The 22,022-nt window shown below is 37.6% G+C and overlaps 1 protein-coding gene across 4 annotated transcripts in view; it reads left to right on the top strand.

Annotated features, from left to right (window-relative positions):
* Positions 1–21,745, top strand: part of LOC121313535 (microtubule cross-linking factor 1-like) — an 82,831-nt gene extending 61,086 nt beyond the window's left edge. For 2 of the 4 annotated variants that reach the window (XM_041246198.1, XM_041246196.1), the window contains 5 exons: positions 6,719–6,961; positions 8,779–9,084; positions 12,062–12,138; positions 13,171–14,728; positions 21,311–21,745. In XM_041246198.1, coding sequence (XP_041102132.1) covers positions 6,719–6,961; positions 8,779–9,084; positions 12,062–12,138; positions 13,171–14,728; positions 21,311–21,520 — 2,394 coding nt within the window. In that variant the 3' untranslated portion in view covers positions 21,521–21,745. Of the gene's footprint in view, positions 1–6,718; positions 6,962–8,778; positions 9,085–12,061; positions 12,139–13,170; positions 14,729–17,670; positions 17,729–21,310 lie in introns of all 4 variants that reach the window. The other 2 variants (XM_041246199.1, XM_041246197.1) reach the window with 2 other exon arrangements.
* Positions 21,746–22,022: the final 277 nt, after the last annotated feature.

Here is a 22,022-nt window from a genome sequence, read left to right as displayed (position 1 = left end):
CTAACATTGCATTGATTAATTGTTTCCTAATGCCTTTGGGTTTTATTGTAATGTTATTTTAGTGTAACATTGACTGTCCAATTGTTTTGGTTGATTTTCTGAACTATTGTGTTATTGCTTGGTGTTTTTTTTTTTTTTTTTTGCTTTTCAGAACGTATTGTGTGATTGCATGTGTAATGATCCCCCTCGTAGTGGCTGATGGGTTTATAACACTACCATCAGCGTAAGGCTCGTACTTTCCCCTCGACTGGAGAGATTGCTCTTTAGTTGAATGGTAAGGCGTTTGTCTTTCCATGCAGTTAAATGGAGTGAAAAGCCCAAGCGTTACACATGTTTAATAAATTCTGCATTGTTTTGAATAAATTCCTAGTTGGTATTCCTGTAGTAAACACGATGTGTGCACTTTACTTTAGAGGATAGAGAGTGATATCATGAAAAGGTTTACATATTATAATTATATAATTATAATAATATTATAATTTGATTATTCTAATAATAATAATAATAATAACCCTGAAATATCAGAGACATCCATTTAAGAAACTACCCTACAATGTGACATGTTTTTTGGTTAGAAATATTCCCCAAAACATTCGGTTTGGTGCAGACGGTACTCAGGAATATAATACCTGGTAATTTCTTCTGCATCTCGGCCAGATTTTATTAGGGATTTCTAGTAGTCAACCTTTGGGCTACCTTTCCACACATTTATCCTTTAAACTTGTTTTTAAATATAATTTCATGGGAGGCTTTACACTTCAGGGATTTAAATAAGACTCCCATTGCATGGTGGGTTGATGTATCCCCTGTTGTACTGTACTGTACTTTCACATATCTACCCCAGTCCACAGGGGGTCGGATATGCAACGTTGTACTTTTCGGTCACACACACAAGACCAGTTTTCATTAGTTGCGAGGAGCTCACATATCTGCTATTTCTTCACTGCACATTTTATCTAAATATATTATAAGGCAGTGTTGGTTTTGGAACATAGTATAATGATGTTATCTTCTGTTAACACTTCGGGAGGGAAAAAAAAATCCTTGAAATCCTTTTTGTCAAACTGCCCTGCTGAGTATAGTACAGAAAATGAAAAGCCTTTGGGAAATATTCTAGAACATAAATCTATTTAATGAATAATGAAATCATGTGTTTCATTATTGATTTAGCAGTGAATTCAACAGTCAAAGCAACTGGGAAAGTGCCGATTCAGGAAAAGAGACTTATTTTTATTTTCTTTAATTTATTTCCACTCATTTTATCTGCTGTCTTCTTCAAACTCCAAGATCTAGTTTGCCCCTCTACTCAAGAATATCAGTTAATGTATTTGTGTTTAGCCTTTTAAGAGGCAGACCTGTACCTTATAATCTGGACTGTATTGTTTTCATGGTAAAAAAAAATGGCTTATTTTGTGGCACATCACAGTCTAAAAATAGGTATTTCACAATATTTTACAATTAAACATAATATATATTAGAGCAGAAGGAAAAAAATGCATTGTCACATCCAAAATTGATCATTTTTTCTCTAGTCAAATTCCCCAAAATTTGTAATACTTATCTGAACAGCAGTAAATGCTGAATTGTATATTTATTTTTTTATATCCACCTTTTAACCGCTCCTCTGCGGCCTCGCTATAAATCGTTTGTGTTATGGTGACGTTAGATGTCCATTTTAAACCCTTTCAAACAACCATTGGTTGCTTAACAAATGACTGACCTTGCCAAAGGCTCTAACAACCAATCAGGGATGCTTTTATTTACTTTGAAAATTAAGGTAAAGTTAGATAGACAGAAAGCTAGATGAATGAGTTTTAGGTTTTTGTTTTTTGTTTTCTGTGAATTCAATCAAAACACATTTCACTAAAGCCCCTTGGGGTCCAAGCCTCTTGTTCGTTGTATCGAGGGGTTCGTTACAGTAATAGGACAATCAAAATGAACGGTAAACTGCTGGAGTGAGTTAATGAGATGTTCGTTTCATCTATGCAGTATTCTGCCTTTATCTAATTCGTTAAAGAATTAAAATGCAGTAAAAAAAAAAAAAAAAAAAAAAAGCAAAGATCCCAAATTGAAGCTAAACTTTTATTCATAATCAATCTGACACGAGTCGTTTCAAAGAGCACCAAATCTTAATCCAACATGCAGGAATCCCAAACTGAGCTTTTATTCCAAATCAACCCGACATGAAAAGTTTAACATGAAAAGTTAATCAGATCCTCAAGTATTTTTCTCCTTGTTTTTTTTTCTTCAATCAATTTTGCTTTGTGCACAGTTGCTGAACAAGCCAAAAAACACTGCTTTATGACAACATGTATTCATGAGAGATATGCCTGTGTTACTCCTTTTTTCAAACAATCAATATAGTTTCCAGATTTGTTGCAACATAAAATGATGTTCGTTTCAGAGGCACAGTTGCATACACATTCTTATTAAGACAAAAGAGTTGACTTCACTGTGAGGTGGCATCATGTGCGTACAGACCTAGATATTGACAGTGTGTGTGTATTGCAACAAAAATCTTTAACGCTGTAAGAATGAGCCTTCAGTCGATTCAGGGCCAAACTCGATATTTATTACACTAATAAATGATCAAAGATAATCTGCCAACTAACAATTAACATGTCGCTGTGGGCCACAGCCTACGCCAAGAGGTCCTGCACTTCATAGTGTAATAACGTTACAATGTTATCATTTTTTAATTTTTTTTTTTATTTGGTCCAGGGGCCTGGTTCATTATAGCCGAAGGTTCGTGGTAATGAAGGCTGTTATAGCAGGGGTGTACTGTATTTCAAAATGTTCAGCAAGAGGGGGGGCTCACGAGTGGCGCATCCAGTAAAGGCGCTCTGCGTGAGTATGTGCCCTATAGCCTGGACATTGCCGGTTTGAGTCTGGGCTATTCCATAGCCAACCATGGACGGGAGTTTCCAGGAGACGGCGCTCAATTGGCTGAGCGTCACCGGGTGGGGGGAGGATTTAAGTCAGCCAGTGTGTCCTCAGCTCACCGCGCACCAGCAACCCCTGTAGTCTGCCCGGGTGCCTGCAGGCTTGCCTGTCAGCTGCCCAGGAGCTGCATTGTCCTCCGACACTGTAGCTCCTGGGTGGCTACACAGTGAATCCACAGTGTGTAAAAAAAGTGGTCGGCTGATGGCACACGCTTCGGAGAATAGTACATGTTCGTCTTCGCCGCTTCCGAGTCAGCACAGGGGTGGTAGCGGTGAGCCTAAATCATAATTGGGCATCCCAAATTGGGAGGAAATAACAAAAATAATTAGCAACAACTAAATTTAAATAAATGAATGAATGAATGAATGAATGAACAACTGACAGCTAGCTACAACACCATCATGATAAATTGGTTAAAACGGTCAGCTTGTTTTTAATATTGTTGTTCATTTGATGTTCCTTTCTGTTTGGTGATTTGCTTCAAGTTTGACTTGGCCGTTATTTATTTTTACTTTTTTTTAAGGGGGGGCAGCAGCACATGGTTTTGACTTTGTGTATGTTTTTTGGTGGGCTGGCAGCGGGTATGACTGGGGTGTTCAACTCCATCTCCCATGTCTCTCTGTATTGCCTAAGCAGCGGTTACCCACACTTATGAGGACATTTCCAAAGAAAAATGATTTTTTTTTTTTTTAGATTCAAACTAGGTAACCTTAGGATACATTTCATCATAGAGGGAAAATGTTATTCTCTTAATAATGTTCAGACAGCTGTTTAGAAAGGTTTAATACAGTACATTTTTGGTGGATATTTACCCTGACAGAACAAGCCGAAAGTCAAGTTATGTGTCAGATCTCAAACAGGTAGGATTATCACTGTAGCTGAAGGGTTGAGACATTTATATTTTTTGTCAATTATCAACAAAAGAACATAAATAAAACTAACAGACACGTGCAAGACATTTTAAAGAAATTGTGCAGTTCAATGCAGCGTGTTTAAACATTTACCCCTTGGAAGCAAACTAAACCGGCTGCCAGGTTCCTAAATTTGACAGGTAATGTGTCAGTGAAACAAACGTTTGCGGTATTTATTTTTAAGTACTAAAAAAAATGTATATATACACTATTCTTTCAGAAGTGGGAATTTTCACAGGGAACTGCATATTACACAGCAGTGGGGCAATTTGACAGAAATTGTGAAATCCATAATAACTGTGAAAAAATACAGCCTCAGTTGTGATTTCTTTGAATTTTAATTAAATTATTTTTAAGGGACATATTTAAGTGATTTAGGCAACTTGCTTTCTCTTTTCAGTTCTTGTAATAATGTCATAAACATTTTTGAACAGGGGCCTAGAATGTGTGATATCTTTACTTAAATGTATTCTTTAGAAATGTAATAAATTCAGGGCACATATATTATATATTACACATATATTGTATATATATATGTGTGTGTGTGTGTGTGTGTGTGTGTATATATATATATATATATATATATATATATATATATATATATATATATATATTGCTTAAATAGTTTCACAAAAAACTACGTGCAATAGGAACAAAATTAAGTAAGAAAACCTTTTTCTCTTCATTTCATATAATTTTGCTACTAAAGTGTTGTTATTTTACACATTCTTAACAAAGCAAATGAGTAGATATGGTGTTTTATTTCTCACTGAGTAACACGCTAAGGTACTCAAGGGCGGCTCCAGAACTAATTACTAGGGGGTGCTTAGTCCGTGGGGAGTGGAACCAAGGAGAATTTTTGGGTTAATAAGCTCTGACAACCTAGAGCAACCTCATTTTTGCTTTTGTAGCCATTGTTATCTCTGAAGTCATGATCGTGACTGAGCTGTAATATAAGTCTATACATTGCTTATGTATCTAATTGTGTATATTATGCTGTGCTCTAGTGAGAGTTTTATATGCAAAATATCTTTAATCAACACATGCCTCACAAGGTAGACACGAGAATTAAAGACAGCAATTGTTTCACAAGTGAATTAATTATATTACCTTATTATACCTAAATTAAATGAAGAACAAAACACATAAGTGTTGTGTTAGTGCTACCTTCATGATGTCCCGTTTAGAAGAAAAAAAATTGACCAAAATGTGTTGCTTCTTCAATTTCAGTTGAGATTCAATGTACTGCGACTGCTTTCACTTAAAAAAAAAAAAAAAAAAAAAAAAGGAATTTCTGGAATAGATTTCCAAGATTTCCATGGTCTAGCTAGTACAGTTACACAACATAACATAAAAAGTGTTTCACTTGAGTACGTACATTGCATTACACACATTTTGGTTACAAGTCTTATCAGCTACTTATTTAAACAAAATGTAAATTAAAAAAACACCAGAACATGAACCTGATAAAATCAAACTCTTAAAATGAAATATGAGGTCTTACCATTGTGTCTGGTTCATTTATTTATCTACGTCCTGAAGACGTTACTCTCTAGACCAGTGATTCTCAATCTGTGGTCCGCCGGCTCCCTTCAGGTGGTGGGTAGAAAGATTACATAATTATGGAAAGGAAACGGCAGCATAGTTTATAGATCCCATTGCAAACCCAAAATTTGAGACCTTAAAAACTCAAGCTACAGAAACAGGAAGAAAATACATGCAAAGTTAAGTTTTGGAGTGTCTATAATGTATTCTTTATGAGGGAGTTTTCGTGTATTGCACGCATGTGCATTCAACACAGAAGCTTGTAAAGTAAGGGTTAACACACAATGGCATGCATTGTGTTACATTGACATACGTCTGGAGGTACAAAGCGAAATGTGTTTTATTATCTCCTTCTGCTTTGGAGAAAAAAAATAGTCCCTCACACAAGGTTCTATTTGTTTTCAACATTAAACTGGAGGTTTTCTACATTTCCATTTATTGCAATTAATTAAACTGAATGAAGCCTCCGTGCCGGTCTCAGCGATGCAAAGACAACGTTCACTATCCACGCATTACAAAAATACATTGTTGGCATTTTAAATGCTTGCACTAACAGGCTATTGTTGTTATTTATGTCAGCACTGTTACAGAGCGGTTGAGATGGAGCATAGAGGCAAACATAACAAAACTATTATGGTCCACTGTTTCGCCTCCTGTCGGCTATATTTATGAGAGCTCCTGTCCTCTCTCAGTAGTGTCAAGGCATTCAAAACCATCTGGCTTCACCTTTTGAAAGACACCGCCGGCGCCACAGGATTTATGCAGCGCTGGTGAAGATAAACCACTTGTCCACTATTTAGTTTATGACTCTTTTTAAAAAGCATTCTTTGTCAGTGGGAGAGTTTGTGACCAGAAACCAAGTAGACACAGAGAATAGATTAGGACCCCACTCTGTACATTACAATTCTGTTACTTTTATACACAGAATGATATTATGACCCAGTGGTTTATTATTTTTTTTATGTGCTTATTTTTCAATAAGATATACTGTTTATTTTGTGGTCCACCGAGATAAATATAATTTGAAGTGCTCTCTCTGTGGTTACTAGTGATGACGTTAACATTTGCAATTGTTACAAATTACCAGAGAGAGAGAGAAAAAAGGAAGGACTGGTCTCTCTCTTGCTAGCCTGTAATTACTAACAATAAAGGTGTGCAGTGACAGTGCAGATTAGGCAAAATACTAGTTGATTATACGATTGTCACCCGGATTGTGTCAGCTACCTACATAATCTGTGCGATGGGTTTAAAAAAAAGTGGGGGTGTTTATGGCAGAACCACCCCTGACGGTACTTATCTGTCACTCTTTCCTGACACAGCTGGAAGAAAAGGGTGAGACGGCACTCGGAGATCCAGGTTCAGCCGACATGAAGGGGGCGTTTAAACGGGAGAGGGAGGAGCACCGGCGCCTCCTGGCAGAGAGCCACAGTGAGGCAATGGACCTGCGCTGGAAGCTGCAGCACAGTGAGAAGAACTGGAGCAGGGAGAAGATGGAGATGATGGACAGGTTCAACCGGGAGAGACAGGAGTGGGAGTGGCAGATGAAGGAGATGCAGAGAAAGGTTTGGTAGAACTGTGTATAGGAAACCCTGACTCTAATAGTGGTACTAGTAGAAACATTGCTTAGTGGCCAAAATGCATTGACTCTGTACTGTATGTATTTTAAGATACATACAGTTGAAGTCAAAAGTTTACATACCCCAATGGAAATTTTTAATTTCTATAAATTTTTCGAAAACAAATAATTTTAGGAAAAATCTTTTGTAGCAAAAGTTTTGCTTTTGCGGGTGTGGAAAAGATGTCTACAATTATTTATTTCAACAATTTTATTTTTTTGCAAAAAGAAATGTACCCATTGAGATAGTCACCAAAGTTTACTTGGGGCAATCATTTTGAAATTACAAATACAACCAACACAATCAAATTTGAGGTTCAGGCTTGATCAGCAGCATACAGAGATCAGAAAACAGAATAAATAGGAGAGCTATTTTTAAATGTGATTGTGAACTGAAATAAATTAGTTTTGTTTAATAAAATTGTAAATATGTAGATACAGTAAGCACTTCTAAGAAATGTCATCATATCCAAAAACTGCAAACCGGAAAAATTAGTAGGCTTTACAGAGTACGCAAAAAAAAATCAAAAGCAGCAACCCAGCCTTCTCCATGGGCTAACAGCAGTCCTGAACAGCAGTCCTAAACTGGTGGGTTTAATTTGTTGTGTTGTTATTGTCTGTAGCAGAAGAGCTGCTAGTGTATTTTGAGAAGTGAAGGCTTGTTCAGCACGGAGCAGACTAGATGTACTCACATGTGATAGAGGAACTCACTTTGACAGTAGACAAGTAAGCGGCTTTCTGTCCAGTGAGCCGTGAGAGCAAAAAAAAACCTGCCATTTATTTTTTGTGCTTTGCTCCATTACGCGGTTCAGTGACCAACTTTCTATTTAAAAAATAACTGCACTCAGGCACTCAATCCAATGTTGATTGAGGAATGGTGTGCCTTTCCACCACCCCGAAAGTGCAGGTGCTCAGGTGCTGAGGTGTCCAGTTCAGTTGTGCGGGTGTGTGGTGTCCAAGGTGAAAGTGTTGGCAGTAGCGTGGCAACTCCTTGCCGTGACGACTCACTCCGATCCCGGGCCCGGGCCTGATGAAAAACAAACAAAAGCATGTAGCACACAAACAAAACACATGGCTCGGCAACAAAGGTCTACTGTTACCTCTGAGGCCCCACACTTGCAAAATGACAGCCTTTATATACCAGGAGACTCCACCCTATGATCAGCGCAACTCGGCACACCTGCCAGTTGTCTAATGCAGCACAGCAGATCACAGTAATCTTGTCCCCTAATATGGTCATTCCGCCCTGCACTAAGATGGCCGACTTCCTTTTCCACCCCTCTCTCCAAGCCAGCCTGTCTCTGTACAGGCGTGCAAGTACCTCTGCTTAGCGCCCTCTTGGGTTGGGAGGGAGATTTGCAGCTCAGATCCTCTCGCTCTCTGTCACACAACTCTATTTAATATATCAAATATATGTGTGTAATCGATTTAAATTATATATTCTTCACATGTTGCATGCCATTCGCTACAAATACCAGTAAGTAATGTTTGGAAGGCCAGTTTTTTCATAGTAAATATTTAACATTCCATTTTAGCAAACCTAGCTTATATATGCATTGCACTTTTGTAGAGATTAAGTTGGAAACCGCTGTTACAGTGGAAAGAACAAGGGTCTTCCTCAGTTATGTTTATGATTGCACCTTTTTTAAATGCATAAGTGACGTTTAGTGTTCTTGTTCTGACATGTAACAAAATTTATGGTGGACCGTGTTTTGTTCTGAATGCAGTCCCCTTTATTTGTTCTCTTTTTGCTTTGGTTTGCAGCTGCAGAAAGAACCAAATACAAAGAAAGGGGAGATTTTCTTTGTTGACCAGAAGGAGGCTAGGCTGAGTGTGTTTTCTCCACAGGACAGCCCCCGCAGAAACCCACCAGTGGCCTCCAGGTCATACTCGGACTCAGACGAGCATTTTGAAGAGCACTCAGGGTCAATGAATCTGAAGGAAAGCGACAGGTTCCGTGCCACTGAAAACCTGTTTCTGGAGGCCTTGTCCCTCGATTCTTTGAGCGAGAATGAGGTACCCCCACCGTCTGGGCTGGAGAGTGAAAAGAAGTTTCCTTGCTTGAATGAGGTGCAATATTAGGATTATCTATGTAGACTTTATACTGTACAGTAGGTGTATCTCTTTTGTTATAGATGTTTGTTATACTGCAGCCCAAAATTCATACAAAAATATCAGCTTCCTCTACAGTGGTGTGCAGAATATTTGGACACAATATCTAGATTGTAAGGAATGTAATACTTTAACCACTCAATTATTCCATTTTACATATTAATGAATAAAGTGAACACCTTTAAATAATAGCATTTTGCTAAACGTTGGGCTGGAAACAATGAGGTGGAAAAGGGTTTTGGTCCAAAACCCTGATTCCAGTTCTGAAACCAGCTGAACATTAGTGCACTGAGTTGAAGAGGTTGGCAAAAAAAAGACAGTCTTCTATCAAGGAGCGGATGAATCGTGCTGATAACAGTGGAAAAAGATATCCAAGATATCCCCTAGACTTGTGCAATCAGCTTGTACGTTATATAACAAGTCATCTAGAAGCTGGGATAAATCCAAAGGTGGTCATACCACCACATGTGAAAAAAGACACCAAAAGACACCACATCGTACTCATTGAGACTCATGAGCAGAACATCGCTATACACAACATATTAGAGTAGAACCTAATACAGTGTTCATACGTGTAAAATGTGTTATTTCCAGTGATTTCATTTATTCACAAAGGTCAATACATGTAATTTCAGGAATAATATTAAGAAAACAAAAGGTCTTTTGGTAAAATTCCCCAGATGTAATTAGCGTTAGAGAGGACTAATCTGTTTCTTTTGAGTTAGTAAAATTCCCAGTGTCTGACCTTCATGTTATTTAAATACAATAGCCAGGATCCCTTTTTCTGATGGTGCATTTAGTTGGCTGGTGAATTTGTAAGTGTTCACAACTTTGAGTTTTGAGTGTATTTTAAAGTTTTGTCTTGGTAAATGATACAAGAATATGTGTTGTCCTTGAAAGTTGATTTGCACTAATCCTGGACTACTTTACCAATATTAATGCTAATCGGCGTCTGTGAAGCCAGCCAAGTTAATTTACTGAGTAAAAGTACATTCAGATGTTAAATGACTAACTGAATGTCTGAAACCACAGGGTGCAGGATTTTCAAAGGTTTGTAAATGATAACTCCAGTGTAAATCAACAAATCGTTACGTAGCATTGATTTGGGCTTTTTTAGGAGGTCCTTATGCCTATCTTGTTATTAAATAATCATGCTAACATGATTTCCGAAAATGATGTTGATTGACGAAATAATGTTAATATCTTAACGAGCAGGGCTTCTTGCGACTATTTCTTTTGGTTGCATAGGAATTTAAAAGCAAATCTGTGTTACTTATCATAATTCATCAGGAGTTAATTTGCACTTGGAAAAAGATGATTTTAATTAACGAAAGGCTAAACTCAACAAAAAATTAACAGAACGTGGCTGTGACGCCGACGATATAGAGACTACCTAGATAATTCAATACTTATAGTTATGAAAATATTTTAGACTTTTATATACTTGTGGTTATGAATGAGATGTGTTCACTTGTTTTAACAATTTTTAAACTTAACCCCAGAACACACTATCTGTTGACATCACAGGAAGGGATGCATAAAGTACAGTGGCAATGGGGCAAATCCATAGGCGAAAAGATAAGGCTATGGCAGTAATAAATATCTACAATTTTGGCAAGAACTTAATGTGGCATGATTGTGAGAACCACCTATGACTAGAGGCATGTATGTATTCTCTCTCTCTATTAAATACATACATACATACATACACACACACACACACACACACACACACACACACACACACACACACACACACACACACACACACGGTATTCCATTGGTTTGTAGATAATGTGCGTGGCGATTATTTTTTTGAATAAAAGACTTGGCAGCCCTACATTGTACTTTTTAACTGTATATTTACAGAATACTTAAACTGCTGCTATAATCATGATTCATTTATTATTAATAGCATTATCATTACATCTTACCAAATCAGGTTTTTTTATTTACAATGAAGCCTGCAAAAACATGGTTTCCCTTTGTTAGAAATAAAAACGTGGTCTGGTAATAAACAAATATTGCAGCGTGGTCCTGATAGCAGTTAAGTAATCTGTACACATTTCATCTTTCAAAAGCTATCGCCATGGACATGAATGGAATACCTAATGTGATCGAGATCACTGACATGGATTTTGCCTAACGTATTTGTAATGTAATGAGAAAATGAATGATTAGAGGAATTCACCGAACGATTAACTATAAACAAATTGTGAATTGGGTTGGGGAATTCTGTCGTAATTTTAAAAGCTTAACAAATGTATAATGAAGTGTTACATGTATAATATTAACAACTACAAACACTAATGACACTTCATACGTATATTTATAGCATACAATTGTACAAGCTAAAAGATAAATACATTTTTTTTCTGTACCATCCGAATTTTACCCACACGCCAGATAATCTTAAATCAGCATTGTATATGTGAAGTTATCTAAATAAATGTACATTCTGCATGACAAAATGTACAATTTGAAATGAAGTTTACAAATTATACACAAAATAGATATTCACATAATTTTTTATTTAATGTCCATTTGGCTGTTGCTCGCAGGTTACAGAGCCGTCTCGCTATATGCTAGTAGTTTCGATAACAGCAAGTTATGCTTCCATTCATATTTCTTGATCTCATTAACATGGATTTTGATTAAAGAGTTACCCTTATTTAGATGTTGAGACAGGAAGTGATGTACGTGACCTGAGACAATTAAGCTTTTTAACGAGAAATGCGTTTATTAATGACCTCATCGACTGAATTTCAGAGCATTAATGGATTGATTTAATTAACACATTTAATTTGAAAATCACTTGCTGCTAAAGCTCTCGTTCCTATACCACAAGTTCGAAACAATAATGCCCGTTTATTTTAAAATCAGGTGGCAAAACGTATGGGTTGCAATGACTTAAAATGTTGTGATTTCTTTTTAGGCTCTGAATGAAATAGCTGAAGCAAAGGATCTAGCCTCATATCAAGAAGCAGATATGCCAACAGGAAATCTTCTAAGGTAAAATATAAAAGGCTTGACAAGTCCTGAAGATAGGAGTTGTCACAAGGTGTTTTAATTGAGAGTTTGACTCAGATCTCTTATTGAATCCACTCACCCTGAAATGGATAATCTCTCTGCAACCCAAGTTAGGGAGAACAGATTAAATAGGGTTAATTTAAGCACTGCAGCACATTAAATTAAGCATTCCCCTGAATGTTTCTACTGGGGTCGTTTACTTTGCTGTTTATGATCACGTTGATGTCCTATTATTGTGTCACCCTTCATTAATTCTGTTCTGTTTAGCAGTGCTTTGACTTTTTTTTTTCTTCAAGCCACATTAGGGGTTAGTTATTATTATTTGTATGAATTATTATTATGAATTAGTCATTTAGCAGACATTTAGCAGACTATGCATCACAACTGCTGCTGCAGAGTCACTTACAATAGGACCTCGATTTTATGTCTCATCCGAAAAACGGAGAACAAGGGGGTTAAGTGACTTGCTCAGGGACACACACAGTGAGTCAGTAGCTAGGATTGAACTGGCAACCTCCTGGTCACAAGCCCCTTTCTTTAACCACTGGATCACCAACCTCATATATGAATATCGAAGATTTAGATTACTTACTTAACCCCAGGTGTAAAAGGGCACATTGCACTAATTTAACTTAAAAGTGACACTTCAATAATCTATTAAACTATTTATAAGTGGAATATTAGACTTATATTGGTCAATAAAAACATGTTAAACTGTAACAAGAAGGCATGAGGATATAATGCTTAATGCTGAAGGATAAAGTTTGAGAGCGAGACACTTGGTTCTAACTTTGTGCAACTTATTCCATACCCTTTGATGACACACAGACTTCTCAAGTTTAGGTTTCCTCTCTTGTGGTGGTGGTTGTTTCCCACTACAATACTAAAATAAATGTTCATTCAAGCAAATATGATCATCATGGATTTATAGGTGGTACAAGTTCCAACTAGGAGCAGTTTATTTAACACATTGGAATGTATTGGTTTATCTTTATTTTACTCCCTTGGTTTCAGAGCAAAATCAGTTTGTTCCATGTCTGAGTTCCAGAGCCTGATGGACAGCTCTCCATTCCTCCCTGATAAGAGCATGCATGGGGACAGTGTGAAGGGCGAGGTGACTCCTCCTTTGTCGCCAGATGATCTGAAGTACATTGAGGAGTTCCACAACAAAAGCTGGGACTACACTGCCTTGGGCCAGAGTGGACCTGTTGAGAAGCCAGTTGAGGCCTGGGCAGAAAGGATAGAGGGCAGGAAGATAGAACAGATTTCAAATCCATTCCAAGCTTCATCGTGGTTCCTCACTACGAGTGTCACAATGACGACAAATACTATGACCAGCCCAGAGCACTGCCAAAAGCAACCGCTGAGGAGCAGCATGGAATCTGAAAGTGGGGTCCGGGTCTTCCACAGCCCCCCGGTTGTTCGTAAGTTTGACAGCACAGTACTTTCCGAAAGTGAGGGAAAGCCTGTGGTGGACCCCGACTTCATGTTCTCTGTGGTCAAAGGGAGTGATGCCAAAGGAGGGTCGGAAGAAGTGTTTGGGAGGTGGCCTTGCGAGCTGCCCAAACACCACAAAGAACTCCTTGAGGGTGGACTCCATCCTATAGAGCACCCTATCTGTTCTACAGTCGGCTTTGCCTCCTCTCTACACGACCTGGGACTGTCTAGGAACCTGAGCGATGACATGAAGGAGGTAGCTTTCTCTGTAAGGAATGCTATCCGTTCCAGCTCCGTGGAGCGCAAGTTTAAGGACACTGCCTGCCAGACCAATGGTTTCAGTACTAGGGGAACCCAGACAACCCAAACCATCAGCGTCAGCCTCCAGACGGAAACACTCAGAAGCATCACCAGCAGTCCTCACAAGTGCTTAACACCAAAGGGAGGCTCAACCCCTGTCTCATCCCCATCAAGGAGCTTAAGGAAAATGCAGTTCTCCCCAGTCATTCAGAGCAAGTTTGACCGCCCCTGCTCCTCCCCCAAGTACGGCTCCCCAAAGCTGCAGCGCAAAATTCCAGCCAAAGTTGACCAGCCCAACAACAAGCCTGCCATGCCAACCACACCTCAGAAAGGGTACAGCGAATCAGCCTGGGCCCGGTCAACCACCACCAGGGACAGCCCCGTCCACACCACCATAAACGACGGGCTGTCCAGCCTCTTCAACATCATCGATCACACTCCTGTGGTGTATGACACCCTGCAGAAGTTCACAAAGTCCCCTAGCTGCTCCAGGTCTGCAGAGCCCAGGACAGAAGAGCCCAAAGCTGAGGACCCAAAGTCTAATTACGGGGTGGTTCAGGAGTACCTGAGGAATGTCCAGGGCAGGTCTCCCAGTCCTGTACAACTGATTGTAGAGTCTCAAGGGGAAAGAACCCCAGAGGTAATTAGCATTAGACAGGACTTATCTGCTCCTCCGGGCTATACCCTCGCAGAAAACGCTACCAGACTACTTAACAAAAGACTTCTTGAGCAGGCCTTCAGAGATGAAAAAAAGCTGCCTCCCGGCTGCCAAACAAACCTCAGTAAGGAGAGCAGGCCAGTGGAAGCTGACAAAGTTCAACCAGGATCCATTGAGGTAAAGTGTTAATTTAATTATTTATTTATTTATTTATTTGCTTTAAGCTGTTCTATTAAAAATAAAATAATTTTAAAGTATTAATATAGTGGTTTTTATATTAATATATATTAATAGCACCCTAAAGGTAATATTGTTTTGTGCATGCAGCTGTACTAGCTGTTAAAAAAGGATCTCAAACTTTAATCATTCAAAACAGACTGAATAAAGTGTGTAAAGTAGTACAATATGGGCCTCATTTACGACAGGGCACTAAATGCGGCTGTAATGTGCACATTAAGTATTGAGCCTAATGTGCACCAAAAATCTAAATGTACTGTCCCATTTACTAACAGAGAATGCATTAATTTATGTGCACACTGTTTGGCTAATTTACATACCATAGCGTGCACACTACATGTCCAGGACTTACCCGTGACCACGAGCTCTAGCGGTCCAAGTGTATCTTTTGGTCAGTAGTTTATTGTGAAAGGTGGAGGTGGCTTACACTGACCGAAAATTAGCGATCAACAGGCGCAGCACTCCGCATGGGACAGGCAGAGGCAACGTAAACTAAAACTGCACGCAGAGGAGTTTGAAATTCTGGTGATGGTGGTTGTTTTAAATTATAATACCTAGTTTGGTCCAGTGTTTTATTTATCCACTCCATTAATTACCAATATAATTAACTATAAAATAAAATCTAAGAGAATGATAACATTCACGTTTATTCATATTTAAACCAGTTATTTAAATGTCATTTTCACTGCTTTATATGAAAACTTTAATGCAAATAATGCCTCCATGATGCCAGATAGATTTCAGCCAAGAAAAATAATTTTAAATAATGCGCCTATCAATGGTTAAAGCCTGGTTTCCAAACAAACTAATTATCATCTCATCTCATTATTCAGAGCAGGGTGCCTTATTGAAATACACTATTATGCATTACTATACAAATCACATATTCATTCTAATTACCATTGTGTGGTACATTGAGTGTGCACCATAATGTGCCCATTTTAATTGTAAATATGGAAATCATGAACGTGCTGCACACTAATTGCAATTACGGTGAACCATAATATTTAGTGCCCTTTCGTAAATGAGGCCCTATGTGCATTATTAAGGCTTTATTGACCAGTAAGACCCTGATTATAGAGTCTTAATGACCACAGGTGATATTGGAAAAGAACCATTTCAGACACCCCTCCCTTCCAAGATTAGCATTCTGCTGATGCCTCTGAATGACAGCGTATCTGTAAGCAACACACTACAGATAAAATGTCATTCAGAAATGGTGCTTCATCAGAATTCAGTAGAATATTAAGTGGTATGTCAATCTTGTCAAGTATATACTGACTGAACATATATTTAGGGGGTGAGTTAATTGGACCTAGAGTTTCCTTTTCACAATATAGAATATTAATAATGTTTAAAGTAGGAATTGCAAAATGTAATGTGTCTAGTTTCACTCTCAGATTAAATATGTGTATTAAGGCTTTTATTGTTCCAAAATCTGATAGTTCTTCTTTTGCAAATTTAAACCTTGTAAATCTTTCAATTTTCACCTAAGCCTGAAGAAGAGAAGTCTTGAAAGGAAGAAAGTGAAAGTGGCATTTGATAGTAGACAAAATATCCAATTTTAACAAGGCTTTTATTTGTAGTTTATGGATTTTGCTGCTGAGTGTTGTTCTTTATGCATTATTTGATGGCCGTGGAAAAATTTTGCCTTTAGCACCCGAATCTGAATAATACGAGCTATGATTCATTCGCCATCTAATATTCTAGTTCAAAAAAACGTGACTGGAATTGATTGCTGGCGTAGTGTGTCAGAATAAGAATTACATTTGGCTGAACTGTAAAGAAAATGTTTACCCTTATAATCATATCAATGACTTTGTAAAGGAGTACATAATGTGTTATGTTGCTATCCCTACGATTTCACTCAATATCAAGTTTACCAGAACATTTGTTTTTTATAACCAGTTCCAACTAAGCAATACTTAAAAAAAGAAAAGAAAAAAAAGTCTTGGTTTGCTTTTGGGCCTTTCCAAATCACCTGATAATGGGAAAAAACAGATCTCCTGCTAGGAGTTCAAGTAAGAATTTAGCTTGTTTTTGTATTATTTGATAGCGCCAGCAAAGCTGGGTGGGATTTACTATGGCCTTTAAAACAACCATTTCTTCACCACTACTGAATGCCAATTATTTTGTATTTGTGAATTGACTGGCGTGATCAGTTGATTCTTGATGCATTTAAACAATTATTAACTTCACACTTGGCTTCTGCTTAACGAAAGGCCTGGTATAAAGATAAACTGCATCATAACACCATGAGTCATTTGATGTTGAATAATGTGTGGTTTATGTAAAACATGTGAAAATCAAACTACTGAAATGCTTTTCTAAGGTTATGTGAGGGCACGTTTAAAGTTAATTTCTTTGTGTGGACTGGTTCACAGCCCCCTGTGGGGGGGTTCTCCTAAACGACAAACAAGGACTAAGTAGTCATCGGACCACTTACTGTAATACGTACATTGAATATTTAACTGAAAATGGCATCATAGTTCACAGAATCTAGTTAATCCCACCACTGAAATTCTTGCCTCAATGGTTTCTTTGTGAAGAAGGCTTTGTTGCATCAAGAGCTTTGTTAGTAGAGCCATCTAGACACACAACTAAACATGCCTTCCTTCTAAAGCGAGACTCTGTTTATTGTGCTTCCTATTCAATCCCAAATGCTTTTACAGGAGTTCTCCTGCCAGTGACCTATGGCCCTCCGTGAACTTGAGCTCTTTTTCACACTATTTTAGTAGTGGTGGAGTCCACATCAAGCCTTTGTCCCTCATGTTAGAGATTGAATATATTATTCTTTTTGAATTTCCAAACTAATTATTTTCACTCTAATTTTCTCTTCCTTTCCAATCTGTCTGGCCTTTTTTTCTGTATGTGCAATCCAGAACCAAACTGTCTTACTAACTGCTCCCTGGGGACTCTAACCCTGCTTGTCTCACTACTGTAAGTTCTTTTATTCCTCTTTACACAAACAAAAATAGTACCGGACTATTGCTTTACATTAAAATATGCATGCTGTAATTATAAAAATTCCCCACTCATATCTCAAATGGTTAGATCCAGAGTTACATACTGTAGGGCTAATGATACAGTTGAATCTCACCACCGTCATCAAAGAGTATGGCTTTGAAGTTTGAGCCATTCAGCCATATCCTTTGCATATATTTTGCTTCCTTCTAAATACAAAACTGAACATGTAAGCAGTGTGCAACAAGCAGTCTAGATACAGTTTGCACAGTGCTGTATGGGGCTGTGTTATTATAGTCTTTAAGCCTCTTGGCTTTGCAAGTCTTTTTTTTTTTTTTTCCTGTTTAATCAATATATTCCTATGGGAACAAATGCAGCTCCATAAAAATTGTCCATCAATATCAAAGGAATAGTTATTAATTATTAAAGCAACAATCCTCTTCCTAAAATATCCAGATTTGCTTGTGAATCAAACTCACCAAATATAATACCTTCATAGACGTTATGTAATGTATATTTCTATTAAGCAACACTGCAGACTGTTCAGTTTGGCTACAATGCATCGTTATAAATTGATATTCCCTCAAAGGATTCCCCAACTGATTTATATTATATTGATTGGAAATATTATTAATACATATTTATTAAAACTCAATTTCTATGTAAATCTTAACTGGTATACAGTATCATTTTATTTTAATAAACTATTACACAGTATTGACACATGCACACTATTAAGTGCACTGCAACACCAATTTGATGAATAATGTACTGAAGTTGACATTTAGCCCAAAACAAATACTGCATACTCAAAATGTAACCTTGTCATCCTAAATGATTATTTTGTGTTGTGATGTTGTTGATTGTTGTTTGTTCGTCCAATTACCTGTAAATAAATAAAAATAGGAATTAAGATGAATTGTGTTGTACTTTTGCAGTGTATAGTGGCTGTTCTGTATTATACTGCGTCACATCACAGTCATTCTAAGTGGGAGTCTCCTTAAGTGTAAGGGTTAAGCAGAAGTGTGCTTGTGACGTGTGTTTCCAGCATCTTTATAAATGATTTAACCCGGTGTATCTCAGCTGAGATGCAACATCTTGTTTCACTGTGGTCTGGCTTCAGAGATTTTAAGTGACTTGCTGTTAGGATTCTGCTCAGCTTAATGACTCCGGTATGCCCTGGCTGTTAGTATTTTGTGCTAACCACCTGGATACACCCTTTAGGTCTTCAGACTGCTGGTTCACAACCCCTTTCATGTGTGACACTGTTTTATGTTTCCATCAAACTGTACTTTCTTATCCTACTATATCCGTAACCCAATAATCACCTAATCAGCTGTGTTTGTAAACGAAGACACACATTTCTTGCTTCTGTTTTTTGTTCAGTTTGTTTTAGTTTTATCATTGATCCCTGTGCATAATTAACATAATGTTAAAATTAAGAATTCATTCATAACCATAAAACATTATTGATGCATGCAGCCATTTTGCCAGTACATCACGAAAAACTGAATGTGTAATTTAACAAAAGGTTTTCCTCATATGTTTCATCCTAATAAAGGGTCCACATCTATTAAGTTCAAAAACAGATTTTCGGCAGATATTTTGTCCCATCTTTTTTTGATTTTTAATGTACCATAACGGAGCTTATCCCTCACCTGTAGAATAGGGTGCTTATTAGGGGTGTCCCAAAACTAATATTTTCTGAGTAATTACCTTTCAGAAATGTAATGTTGTTAGCTATTGATTAAATGAAATAAAACATGCTAATTACACAAAAATATGTGGTCCCTCTATTTCCCTTATTTACAGTTACTAAGTACCCATCAATAACAATCTGACCGTTTTATTTAATATAGAACGGTCATGATTAAACTAACTCAAACTTAGATTGTTTCTTTATTTTTCCAGAAATGTTTCTCTGTACGTGTTGATTATGCTCTGGATACCACACATAATCAAGTGATACGAGCTATTTCACTCAATGCTTTTCTTTCTTTATGCAAGTCAAGATTGTTATAATAGTTGAAAACACTAGCAGCGGGCTAGTGGCGAGTGGCTCATCCAGTAAAGGCACTCCTATAGCCTCGACGTCACCAGTTCAAATCCAGGCTATTTCATTGCTGACTGTGGACGGGAGCTCCCAGGGGACGGCGCACTATTGGCCGAGCGCCGCCCGGGGGGAGGGTGGGCGGCGCTTAGGTCAGCCAGGGTGTCCTCAGCTCACCGCACTCCAGCGACCCCTGTAGTCTGGCCGGACGCCTGCTGGATTGTTGCAGTGTGTATCTATATATATATACATACACACACACACGCACATTAGTGTATTTGATAAGTTTAGACACATTGCTGCTGTTTTGAGTGAGTTGGTGTTTCTCATACTGCTAGCATTGTCTGCAATTTTAAGTGCAGTTATCTTTCTAGACCACTATTCAAATCTGCAGGGCTGAAAGAGTTATTCTCACTGGTGTTTTTCTCCAGGGGTGATTTAGTAACATGACTCAGAAGTTCAATACAAGTACAGTGCATCGTCCTGTCTCTGTTTATCATTAAACTGTCATTTGAATTTATTTTAGGCCAAAGTAAAGATGGAGAAAGCACTACAGTTTGCAAAATATTGAAAATTCTGAATATACAAGCATATTGTTCAATATTTTGTATGCTCGATTAGGGTTACATGTAACATCATCTCTAAACCATAGTTGTTTCACTGAAGACAAGCTGAGTGGAAGGATTTATTTTTAGCTTGTCAATACTTTCCACCCGTTTAATCTTGTCTAACCCCTTTTCTTTCATTTTGTCAATGTCTTTGTTCCTGTGTTTCATAGCGTCTGACCACCTAACTATTTATAGAGCATATCCCGATTTATATTTAGCTGCATGTATCTACAAGATAAAACCTAAGCCTGTATAATATGCTTATAACCCACAGCTACAGACTACAGTGATTACAACCCACGTCTGTAGTAAACAGCTATAAGGAGTGATTCCCAGAGTAAAAGGAATGACTGAATGGCAGACGATTTCTTACTTTTTTGGAACAATCAGAATATACCTGTTTTAAGGTCAATCAACATTTAAAAAAATGTCCTCCATGTAGGCTTGGGGTTGCATTTTATTCTAACAAGGGAGTTAAGACTAGTCTAAGGAGCTATAATAATAATAATAATAATAATAATAATAATAATAATAATAAATAATAATAATAATTGTTAATTAGAATAATTCCTAATTAGAAATTTTTTTTTTTTTTTTTTTTTTTAAGTATAGTGTTGTGGTGTTGGCCTCAGGATTTGTTTGCAAAACTACAATTGCTCTAGAACATCTAGGATGTCAGGATGAGATTTTTTTTTTTTTTTTAAAAAAACCTTATTGTATAAAATGCAAAAAGATACAGGCCTCTAACTACAGTTTAAAAAAAAATTGTCAATTCCATATGAAAGGAGACGAGGCATCTCATTTCAGGCTATTCTGGTTCTATAATAATTTCTTTCAAGATAGTCCCTTGTAGTTTCTATCTGGAAAGTCTTTCTAACTTCATTTTTTTCATTTTCAAAGGAGCTGCCCTGTTCTTCAGTAGCTCCTCCTTTGGAGTCGTGCTTCCTGAGACCGGCAAGGCCAGCAAACCGCCGCCCGCCTTCCAGGTGGGCCTCTCATTCCCCGTCAGCTTCACCTCGGTGGTCCATGCCTTCCAGACGGTTCGTTTTCCCGGAGGAGCAGCAGTCACTGGAACCAGAAGAACCGAGCCAGGAACACAAGCCTGCATGAAGCCTCGCCTACTCTAAGTCTCTGCCTCAGCCTCACTAGCCGAAAAACAGCCTCCTTGTGTGACAGTGCCACAAACTCACTCAAGCAGAGTTCAAGTACCGATGGGAAGAAACACAATGAACGTAACAGGAGAAAAACACAAACAGCAAACAATGGGCTGTGTTCTGTAACAACTAAAGAAAATGTGCCTGTAAAAACATAGTTTCTTGGTTGTAATGTATGTGTGTGTGTGTGTGTGTGTGTGTGTGTGTGTATATATATATATATATATATATATATATATATATATATATATATATTATATATATTACACTCTCCATCCATCTTATTTTTTTTTAATATGTTGTTATCAGATGTCTGTTTTTTCAGGTTACAGAATGAAAGTGAAATGTCTCTTTCAGTATCCTGACTACCTAAACTTAAAACTGCTACATATCAACAAAGGTGGTGAAATTTGATGTCAAAGATGTATTTACTTTAATGTCTATTATAGTCTTGAAGA

This window comes from Polyodon spathula, chromosome 3 (genome assembly GCF_017654505.1).
Source record: "Polyodon spathula isolate WHYD16114869_AA chromosome 3, ASM1765450v1, whole genome shotgun sequence".
Taxonomy (NCBI): Eukaryota; Metazoa; Chordata; class Actinopteri; order Acipenseriformes; family Polyodontidae; genus Polyodon; species Polyodon spathula.
This window is presented reverse-complemented; position numbering and strand designations above follow the sequence as displayed.